The following is a 12114-nucleotide window of genomic DNA, read 5'->3' as shown; positions in this document are numbered from 1 at the left end:
GTATAATGATGTGTAAACACAAACTTGGTGCCACAGCCTGCATGCTGCTGTGTACTGGTTTATTTACATTTCCTCAGAGTGGAACACCTCAAATGATGCTATCGCTGCACTAAGAGGAGCTTCAGTTCATGTCCAGAGTTTGGCCTTTTGAAGCTCACAGCTGCACATCTTCAAAGAGGCACACAAATCACACTTTTAAGCAAAGTCCCTGCATGTTTCCATTTCCACTTAGTTCACTTACACCTGGGACATCAAGGAGAGCTGCTGACTGATCCTCTTCTGCTTCTCATTTTAACTACAAAACGCCCTTGGATCCTCCCACCACAGTGAAATATTGAACCAAGCTATAGAATATTCCCACTAAGCATGATTACCTTGCAATGTCATTGATAAGCTATACAGAGGATTCAGATTCATCTGGTTATTACAGCAGAATCTCTGAGCAGTTATTGGCGTTATCTGTGAGTGATGTTCTACAAAGTCTTTTTGTGATACTGTATCAATCCCTGAATAAGCCATTTTTGTCTCTGCTGATTCCGAGCACTGTGTGAGACCGGAGCACAGGGTCAGCTACAGAAACTGATTTATTATCTATTGCTTCAGTCTGGTGAAGTTAAAGTTTAAATAATTCATATTTTGATTCATGTGTCTACTCTGACTCAACCTCTTCCATCTTGTCACTTCTAATGTAAGAATTTAAAAAATGTTTCTCTCTAGCTTGTCTTTTAAAACCAGTAGCACATACAATTTAAGGGATCACATCTGTGTGTAGTATGTTGCCAGTCTGCTGCTGTGCATTGATTGATCAAAATCCTATGAATAATCCTATGAATATATATATATATGTGTGTGTGTGTGTGTGTGTGTGTGTGTGTGTGTGTGTAAATATATGTGTGTGTGTGTGTGTGTGTGTGTGTGTGTGTGTGTGTGTGTGTGTGTGTGTGTGTGTAAAGTATGCTAGTTGAATGATTTACAGCCCACAGTTTGAAGTGCATGGTGCAAGTGGATTTAGGGCGTGTCAAACTCCACTTTTGCTCAATAAGTGGCATTAACTCCTTTAATCAATCATATGAGTGTTTTTGGCAATACATGCTATCAACTAATTAGTGTCATCTGCAATTCCTTTTAAATGCCAGGTGTATTTGCACATTGCACACAGCTATTTACATGACAAATTCAGCAAATTGGAGAAGCAAACAGTCTTCTGCTGAGAGTAATTCAGTAAGAGCAGTAATGACACTGCAGCATATATCATATTGTTTTAAACTTGACAGAGGAAACACAACTAAACTATGAGCTTCTATCAAAACTGTCGCTTCTATAACATTGGAAATGAAGATATGTCGCAGCTCTTTTGGTTTTGTCCACATGTGGTGATGTTTTAGATGACTCTGAAAAAATGGCTGGCTGTGCAGTCCTTATTGTTAACAACATGCCCGCAAACACTTAAGAATTAAGAAATGGATGTCCAAGAGATGGAGCGAAAGTAAAATAATGTTTGCCATTTCCTAGTTTTCTCTCTTTTTTGAAAGATTATTTTAGGTTGGAGGTAGGCTGGGCATTGTGGCCTCAAAAATAAAATCTCAGATTTTTTCACCCCAAACCTGATTTACCATTGTAATCGATTTTTTTCCTTTTTCAAAATGAACTACAAATGAGGAAGAAATTACTCAAAACAATTGATTTGATGTTAGCAGTAGAAATTGAAGGCAAACTGAATTTCCCTTGTGTTAATATAGTCAACTGAATTTCCCTTTTGGGGTTTAAGTGCAAACTTCCAACCTTTACATGAATTCATTTTTTTTCATATCTTTAGCAATATGCTGCGCAACTATATCAGCTGTAAGAGCTTTCATGGTTTCTACATCACCTGCACTTGTCTGTATTAGCTGCATTGAGGGTTTAGACAACAGCATAACTTCTTCCACAACTGCCAACAGCCCACCATCACTCCAACTTAGAGAATGGGTGAAATCAAAGCAAGACAGTTGGGCTGGGGCACCAGGCCCCCAAATAACTAAATCTGCCCCTGATAACAAGGAGAGCAGCTAGATGAGAGGTCTGTCACTGCACTGCTCTCAGTCTGCTCTGATGGATCTATCAATCAGCTGTGTGATCAGCCAGGTGTGATGTTTCTTTTTATTATGCACACTTTTTGTCAGTCTTTGAAAATAGCAAAATTAATCACTTGGGCTCTTCTAAGTGGAAAGATACAGTGTACATTGCTGTCCTGTGCAAACCTCGCTAACGTTCAGGCCTGGCGGGGGGTCTCTAGTCTCAATAACATTGTAGGGAAACATTGCAGATTTGCAGTGGGTCGCTGTCCTGTCATACGGGACACAGTGGGAAAATGCTTCCACTAAAGTTGGCTGCTTTTTACTTGCTGTTTGTGGGCTGACGCGGCCTTGTGCATCTCTGAGACACATTGTCCGCATCGGATGCTGCCTCTGTTTGAGATGTTGACACAGTGGTCGCGCTGCTGCCTTTAGTTGCAACAGCCTTTAAATAAACGTTGCAGGACTGTGGTTTGTTTGTAATCTGACGCCGGCAAATCGAAACCAGTTCAACATGACAAGACTGTCTTTTTTGGGAAGGTATGGCGGAGGCGAGAATTGCAGTTTTCATTTTAAAAAATCGCCCTGAATCACAAATTCGAATTATTGATAAAATCGATTTATCGCTTTTAGTTGGAGGGCATAATAGCTAATAAACAGGGAACAATTAAGGACTATGAAAGAAAATGAAATACGTAAAGTCCATGTTTAGATGTCTGGTGATCATCTTGATTGTGTTGTTGTTTGTTGTTTTTGTTTGTACTACTATCTTTGTCTCTGTTTTTGTTAGGCAATGGCCACATGGCTTTCTGCTGCCTCATAATAGCAGTATGCCATCAATGTACCTGACCACACCCCAGTTTTACACCTACACACCCATGGGTTCTCAGATAGGTGAATGATGTACATTTGCTGCTTACACAACATAGGGGCTGGCTATGAAAATGACGACTGAGTCATTCTGAAACTAACAATGACAAGTCTGTTTATCACCAGAAACACTTTAAGGGCTGACATACTTTAAATTGTTTTGACCTTAATTTGTCTTGATTAACTCTTGACATAAAGACTAAACTAAAATAACTAAACTTTGGTCATCAAATCTACAACTCAGTTTCTCACAGTGGGATCAAGGAGCACTGATTCGTCACCAAAGATTTTACCTTGTCTAATCCACAATTGCACTGCGCATCGTGGCTTTGAGAAGGACTTTGTGGGAGCCAACAGAAGAGGCTACATGACCTGATAAGACCCTCTGAATTCTGTTTCCTTTCAGTTTTGTTTTCCAATTTAAAGGTAACAACCTTGTTGTATTAAAAGAAAGAAAACTAATTATTTCAGGATCACTTCAAACCCCTTTGTCTTATTATTGTTGATCTTGGCATGAATACATGTTCAGAAATTCTGACAGCATTCTGTCAAAACCTGATGATCCCCTTCTGATGATCACAGAATAATTATTCAGCAGCTTAATATTACAACAAAACTTTTTTGTGTGATCAAAACTAAAATCTGTTATTTCATTATCACAGCACAAGAAAACATGAGATCTAATTACATGCACACCCTCTCTGGCCCTCCAGAAAACTATTGCACTAATTTGGTGTTATGCTGAAAGACACTTCAAAAGAGTAAACTCTTGCTATCAGAGGAATCTGTAATAAAGCCCAATATTCGAGAATTATCCTTGTGATGGATGATCTTCCTGCTCCCTGCACATCCCAGCTGCCCAGAGTTTTACACACAATGACAACCTTCAGAATGGCATTATATAATCTTACCGAATCATTTTACATATGATTTAAGGTAATAAATCAAAGAAAGAACAAAATCAGATGATGTCTTAAGTCTGCATTGTAGAACTGGCATTTACTACATGATTTCTCATATCAAAGGCAAAGAAAAACAGCACTCAGTGTGTAGCAGGTTAGCACTGTTGCCAAATGTATGCATCTTCCCAGCCAGTAGCATCCTGTGGGATCAGTATTCCCTCCCTTTCCCCAAAAAGGGAGCTCAGAAATCAGCATGCCTCTACTTTTCCTTTGCCTCACCTCCAACACTCTGTTTCATACGCTTGTTAAACGTTGTAAGAGGTTTCAGTAAGTCAGAACGCCCCTCTGATTGAGAGCCCCATATACAGAAATGATACTTGTGAACCTGACATGTCTCTAATTATGCTCTCTGATACATGTCCTGCATTTGTCTGTCTGTCTGTCTGTCTGTCTGTCTGTCTGTCGAGGAGAAATTCGCAGGTCTGAGTGTAACGCACCAAGGTGAAGTAGCTCTAAGATTCTCTGGGATGTGAGGGAGAGTATTTTTGAATCAATTACAGAGACTCACTTCTAATCCCTGTCAATTTAGCCAAACTCTCCATTTGCATTATCCCATTACTTTGTAACCGGCCCCTCAAGAGAAAAACATAATTTTTTTTCTCCCATAGGCTTGGAATGTAGGCAAAGAGAGAGGCTGCAGAATGAGAGTAAAATCTATTACTGTTCACCTTGACAGCAGCCAGTGAAACAGGACATCTCCAAAATGAACTCTCTTTATGGTGCATTTATCTCCATCTGCCTGAGAACTTCAATGTGGAAACAGGCAGGTGTGTAAAGATGTTGGCTTGGAAATACATTTATTCCTTTAAAAATATATCTTTTATGAGCTAAATAATTTATGCACATTGGGCTGGGACACTAGAAGCTATTAAATATCCTGTATGTGACTAAACAATAGTTTATGTCACATTGTATTTTTAAGTGCTTTTGTCATTGAGAGTGTGTGCACAAAGACTACTGTACGGTGAGCGTGTGATGTCCTTACAGGTGGGGCAGCCAGCCAGCCGTACTTGTCTTCGGTACGGTTCATGTCGCGGTCAAAGGCGTAGAGCTGACAGTAGCGGAGGTGATCCATATCCACGAGGTTAAACTGCCGCCGGGCATAGTGGTAACTCTGATTGTTCCCCTCTCGAGGGAAATCCAGCCACTCAGGATGCCCAAACTCATTCCCTGCAACACAGAGAGCTTTGTTAAAGAATGTACATAATGAAGGCAAAGGCACACAGTCGCTGCAAATTAGCATACTCTATGGTGCTGTGCTATATAAAGCCTCTTTTCAGGTTTTGTGCATTTTAACAAGAGAAAAAAGACAGACATCAAAGAGACCAGAGTTGGCGTTAGTCTGCGACCTTCTCCTCACCCCCCAGCAGAGGTTGGTACTTTCCATATTGAAACAGACAAAATGCTTTTGCAACATTTTCCTTGGTGCCAACCTTCCTGTCATCAAGGACCCTGCCCTTTCACAACACCAACACAAGTGGAAACACTGCAAATAAATCCCACTTTCTCTTTTTCACCAAACATATGCAAATATAATTCACCAGGATATAATTATACATTATTCCTCAATAATGGAGTGCAAACTTCAAGTCAGTAATGGAAATGAGGAGAAACTGCAGAGGACTTTTCACACGTCTGACACAAATAGGCACAAAAACTGAAAGTGGTGATTAATTCATGTTTATCAAAGCATTAACTATATTTGTGAATTATTCTGCCTTCTCATAGTCATCAGAACTATTGTACTTTTAATGTAACTACTCCAGAGGATTATTCATTTTTCCTAACATCTTTTAATTGAGAGTTAAAGCCAGCAAGGGCCACAGTAAAAACTTCCCATGAGCAGAATCAATGTGGAGAGAGTTATACAGTCCAGATGTAAAGCTGAATGCACACTGCTGAAATGCAGGAAACAGCCGTCCTGTTGCTACAATGCTGTCACGGCAGGAGATGAGATAATGAATCCGTCATCGGATGTCACCACAACATCATAAAACAACAGCCAGGATAATTGAATTCCCGGCAGAGGAGGAAACACACACAAGAGACAGAGGAAGATGCATGACAAGAAGAAGAAGAATACAGGCTAGTTGTTTATTTGGTGCTAAGAGCCCCCACCTCCTTAAAAAAAAAAAAAAAAAAAATCAGAGTGATGGGATGAAGTGGAACGGACAGGGACTGACAGCAGATTCTAATGAAATACATTATGTAGGTGTTAAAGAAGCAACAAACAATGAGGCATGGACTGCCAACAGAACGAGCTCACTGCAGCACTTGCCGAGGAATTAGGGCAGCAAAGACAAGCAAAGCGAGAGAAAAGAAGAAGAGAAGGAAAGAGAGAGAGCCTTTTCTTGTGACATCTGCATGAATAACAAGCCTCCCACACAGCTGAACTTGAAATGTAAAGGAGAAAATTACACCTCAGACTTGCAACGCTGGCAGTCAAAGGAAGATTTTCTTCCCAGCACTCCAACAAGAGGAATGTGTACACTACACATTCACTGTGCATCTGCAATTCCTGTATCAATATTTCCCCTGCAAATCATCTCACTGAGCGCACGACCTATAGTGTGTTTAGCTATAAAACTGTGTAAAAAGTCAAACACTGCATATTGTATGATTCAAGTACTTCTCATGAAGAAGTCCTCCATTCCAAGTGCCATCAGTATCCTCAACTCAACAAAATAACTGAGTTTTTAAACTATGGACAGACAATGACCTGAACCTGTTGTGTTTATGTGCTCTGTTTTTATTGGCTGATTGTTTGCAGAAAAAAAAGGGTCAAAATTTAAAGTGTTTCTGCAGAGAGGAAATACTCCACAGCGACATATGGCACTCATTTTCAAAGCTGTCATGTAAATTATGACTACAGTTTTTCCTTGTTCATCAAATTTTAGTTACAAATATTTTTTATAAAACAATTCATGGGGCCAAGTAATGAAAATATATTCTTTTCTGTTAAATCTATCTGCTAAATTTACTTTGTAAAAAAGCCAGTGCAGTATTTAGAACAAAAAACAGTTTCACTATAGCTATATATCTCTAGAAGGGAATTTGTTATGTAATCAACTGACATTTCAAATGACAATTTTTTATTACTGACTTATTTTTTGTGCTTTTCTCTCTGAATACTATCACACTGAGCCCCTGATTATCATAGTGCTCCCACATCAACACACTGGCTTCCAACACAGTTGAAACATCTCTTAATATATCAAAGATGTCATATCTAAGTTTATCAAGAAATGAAGTTGCAAACAGGTAATATGAGTCTCTGACATCATGGGAGAATTAATAAGAACAGCTGACTTTGTGGCTGTTAGTAACAGGCCATGAGATGAGAAGCTTTCTGTAATGATGGTGCTTCAGTAGAGGTCATAAGGTAGGCAAAGCAAATAAGATTATTTCTCCTACTAGTAAAATTTTATTTGATTTTTTTGTTTTGTTTTATTAAAATTGCTTATGGTAGCGTCTGAGATAAGGTCAAAAGATCACCAAAATTATTAAACTTCTTGCTCGTGGGAGCGTGAATCGACACATTAAATTTTACAACAGTGTGGCCGTTAATTTCCAAGATATGATGGTCACAAATCACAAATAAGAAATGGAGGCTATAACAAAACTCCTTTGAGCACGTGTAGAGGGAGAGCAAGGCACATGTCCACCTCATTATTTTAGAACAAGTGCATTTGTCCCAAGCAAATTTTACTTTTATTTTACAAAATTAAAGACATTTCCACCATAAAGTGACAGAGAAAAGCATAAATTGGTGCATGAAGATCCACCAGAACGCAGAAAATTAAGTATTTGAGGCTCAAAATGTTTTGGGAGCCCCCAAAACCCCTTTTCCTATTTGTCTCCTTTCCTTTGTTGAATCAAAACCTTCAGCCTTGCCTTTGAGGGAGGAGTATTACCTTGCTCAAACAGAAAATTGGTATGAATTTTCTGTTGAATAGAAAAAAAGTATACTGTGTATATAAATGATGCTGTGGGTGGTTTTGGATCAATTTGGCATGATGATCTTGGTTATTTTGTTAGTTAATAAGAAGATCAGCTGTTTTATTGCAGATCTGGAATGGACAGGCTTTGATAATCACTCCCAGAAATAGCCAGTCTGCATTTTCACAGGCTGAATTTGCCCACACTGAGTGTGCTCAGCAAGTCTGAACGGGGCTAGTGTGAGGGAAGTAATGACGCTGTTCTTCATCTACTTTTCTTTACTCCTTCCTGTTCTGGTTTGCTCACCAGTATCCCCTCAGTGCTGAGCATTCTACCACTGGGATCAACAACCAGCCAGAGTGTATGGACCACATGTCTTTGTCATCAAATGACAAGAAGGCAGCAGTGCTATAATTGCTTCCCACATTCACTATGGATGAAGCTCCAGTGCAATCACAGTGAGGCATGCTGCTCTGTAGTATGGCAGCAGTTCGGCAAGGCTGTCCCTTGTCCCCTTCCAGATCCCTGTGCTGTGTTAGCAGATGAAGACAACTCCACGCTTTCTTGGCGAGACTGAAGACAATGCCGTCTTGTCCTTCCCATTCTGAGATGCTGATGAGTGAATAAGGTTGGTGAAACTTCCCAGTGTTTTGTGCCTGAGACCCTTGTGGCCCTTGAGGGCACCTTCGAGCCATTATTCATCACTTCAGTGCCTCAAGAAATGTGAGGCATCATGACAGGACTCTCTTTAAGGCTAAGGCTCTCATTTTTGACTTTTGAGTTGTTTTTTGTATCCATCTTAGCAAGGCAAATGAGCAATTTCACAGGGGATGTTAAAGCTGCTGTGGGCTGTGTCATGGCCCTGGCCGCAAGTCAGCACCTCATATGTCTGGCAGGCATGACTGCCCGCAAGCAAAAAGACGCTGGCGTTCTTGTGAGTTCTCTGCTGCCGCAAGAAGAACTACCTACAGTGTCAACCTCCACGGTCTCCTCACAGTCTCGAGGAAGAAACAGCCCATTCCAAGAGTCTTCCTTGGCTTTCCACCGTCACTGCTCTACAACCACACAATCATACTGTTAAACACATACTGAACAAAACACAGTGAATATTTGGTTACTAATGTGTATTGTACTAAGAGCCTTATTTTAAATCAGCATTAGAACGATATTGGGGTGTGTGGAAATGACCCAGGTGTAGGCAGCGCTGCGACAGACAAACCGAGGCACCATGGGAAATTGTTGTAGGACAGTGGTGCAACAGGCCCAACTGGCCAGCATAGATCATTACTGGGACAAGTGTGTGTATGTGAATGTGTGTGTGTGTGTGTGTGTGTGTGTGTGTGTGTGTAAAAACTGTTGTGCGGTACACTTAGGTCACAGGGTTAATGTCAGCTTTGTACAGAAACATGAATCTTAAACTAAGAAATGGGGTCTCTTTGCAAATATAGTTTATTTCATATTGACTTTGTATAGTATTTTATTTAAAACTTGTATTAGTTTATTTTCTGTTATCTATTTTTATTTAATTATTCATATATATATATATATATATATATATATATATATATATATATATATATATATATATATATATATATATATATATATATATAATATATACTATAGTATTATCATTTTATCTTATTCTTTATGGATTTTTTTTACGATTTGATAAACATGCCTTAAAATGGCCTTGAACACACTGTATGTTCATTGTATTTATCCTGCGCATTTATCTTATTTAATCATTAAGTTTTTTTTACTTTAATTTTCTTTCTTTTTTCACGAGTAGTTTTTAATATACGTTTACCATCTTGTCATCTGTCATTATATGTACATGTAACTCTATTGATCATGGTTTAGGTTGCTGTAGACAAGATTTTTTTTCTCATGTAAATAAAAAAAAAGCATGATTGAAAAGAAAACTTGGGAGGTTTCTTTACACCTGTGTTTTACACTGGATAATAGGGCCTAATCTGCCCTACTTGTAATCAGAGAACTATAGAGTCACTATAGAAAACTAGGTACTTTTTACATTCACAACCCACTTGAAAAGCCAAGTATGAAACAAAGGATTGTGCTGAATGAAAGATGTCAAGGACATGCTACAAGTTGACAGCCCTCCTTCAAGAAAAGAAACACGATTTCTTTTTTTATTTTTACAAAGGCACTCACAGTAAGCATTGCACTCTCTGGATTCAGGTAGCATTCACATCTTATCAAGAACTGTCAAGAGGGAGCAATGGCATAAAAGAATACTCTCAAACCCAGCGCTGTAAGCTCCTCCCTTTAAGTAGCACCTAAGAAATATGCCTTGTGATTACCTCTGGGAGCTCATTCTCAAGGAGAGAAAAAAAGCCACATTCAGATACCATTTCATTGTCAGGCATCAATATGTGATGTTCAATGCATAATTTACTATTTTGGTGTATCCACTCTCAGTCTGGATCAACAACATCTATGCTACTTTGGAGTTCCTTCATTTCCCAGAATGACTTTGGACATGCCCTGGGGAAATGTGCTCTCTGTGTTGCACTGTGTTGCATACAGTATGTGTAGGTGGTGTGAGTGAGAGCAGCCACAGCCAAGTATTAAACATTTTATGGTGGAGAAAAAGTGACAGATGGATCAATATGTGTAATGCACAGTTCAGACGTCAAAACGCCATCAAAGAGGTGGTTGTATGTCATAGGCCACTGACAACAGATTCATGAAGATTCTGTAAATGTTACTGTACGTGTCATGTGTCGTCTACCCTCAGTTGTGTCCATACTCCATGCACCACATGAATCATAAGCAAGGTTGGAGGATGCAGTGTGTTGATATCAGAAAACGAAATCTGCTTGTTTGTGAGTACGCTGTTAACGGACTCTGTAGTCCCAGAATGCAATGCATAGTGAGAGTTTCCCACAACCGCAAATTGTTTTTAACACATTGTGGATGTTGACTGAAGAAATGCTCAGTAAAGAAACTCACAAACTAAATCAACAAAAAGCGTTTTGCTTTCTTTTGAAATTTAATGAGCAGCCAAAGCTGACGTTAGATTGACATCTAGCACCTCCTTTGCTACGCTACATCCAACAAGGAAAATTGTGAGTCACCACAAAGTCATAAACTATGCAGATTTAAGTGTAATATAATAAAAACTACCAGAAAAGAAAACGAAATGCACCCTAATCCAAAGACCTGGAAACTACTCATCACTGGGTAATCAGGTGGAAGGTGATTCTATGAGAGCTTTTTGTGAAAGGTGAGTAACTTTTAAAATGCAAGGGGGGCTGCTAAGGGGCAGAACAGATTTTAAATTTTTTTTTTATTACTTTATTACTACTAACATTTTCTAAACTATACAGACATTGTATCAAAATTTTAGACTAGCTCTCAGCATTGGTACCACATTGTCCCACACAAACAAACTCTTTGTCTCATATTTGGTTTGTTGGGATCTGGTCACCCTAATCTCTACACATCAATGGACCTCACCATGTGGGATTTTTTAAGAAGTTAATTTGTTTCCTGAGGTTTAACCCTTAGCAACTTGGAGCAACATCAATTTTCTTGCACTGCTTTCAGACACCTGTCACAAGTACTTAAACCTTTGAACCCTGAGCAAATTGGCATGTTTTCTTTCAAGAACATGGGGAAAAGGCAATGAGCAACCTGTGAGAAATGTTCTACAAATAGCAGGAAATTAATAGAATTAGAAAAGTATTTCAAAAAATCTAGGGAAAACTGTATAGGGAAAACAACAAAAGATAGGTAAAAACTAGATTTAAAAATAATAATAATAAGTACATACAGTATTAAATTATGTTACAGAATTATTATATTTTTAAGCATTTTTCCAAGGTCATGTCCTTGTTTTTTTGGGGGTTTTTTTTACACTGATTTTCAGGTAATTTTCTTGTACTTTTTTTTTTTTTACAAATTTCTTGCACATTTTTGAATAATTTCTTCTTTCATTGCTCATTGCCTTCTTCCCATGTTTTGAAAGAAATCAAGCCAATTTGTTCAGATTTCAAAGGTTTAAACAAACTCTGAAGTGTTTGGTCATGTTCTTTCAGGTAGGTGAGAACACTGTCATTTATGTCATTGACCAAACCGATGCAACGAACAAGCTGAAAAAAGGGTTTTGTTGCTTTGGCTCAGTAGCCTCTCTGGTAACAGATAGGATACAGATGCACAGGTTTAAAAGGTAATCTAAACAATTTGGATAATTTATTTGCTTTTTGCGGGAAAGATTTTTTCCAACCATACTGTGGTACAAGAAGGCTCATCTCTTTCTGCTG

General features: G+C 38.7%; 1 protein-coding gene across 1 annotated transcript in view; it reads right to left on the bottom strand.

Annotated features, from left to right (window-relative positions):
• Positions 1 to 12114, bottom strand: part of gbe1b (glucan (1,4-alpha-), branching enzyme 1b) — a 94881-nt gene that overhangs the window by 24240 nt on the left and 58527 nt on the right. Inside the window, exon 13 of the mRNA XM_042486861.1 lies at positions 4872 to 5056. Within this exon, the coding sequence (XP_042342795.1) occupies positions 4872 to 5056 (185 nt within the window). The remainder of the gene's footprint in view (positions 1 to 4871; positions 5057 to 12114) is intronic.

The sequence above is a fragment of the Plectropomus leopardus genome, chromosome 5 (assembly GCF_008729295.1).
Source record: "Plectropomus leopardus isolate mb chromosome 5, YSFRI_Pleo_2.0, whole genome shotgun sequence".
In the NCBI taxonomy this organism is placed as follows: domain Eukaryota; kingdom Metazoa; phylum Chordata; class Actinopteri; order Perciformes; family Serranidae; genus Plectropomus; species Plectropomus leopardus.
This window is presented reverse-complemented; position numbering and strand designations above follow the sequence as displayed.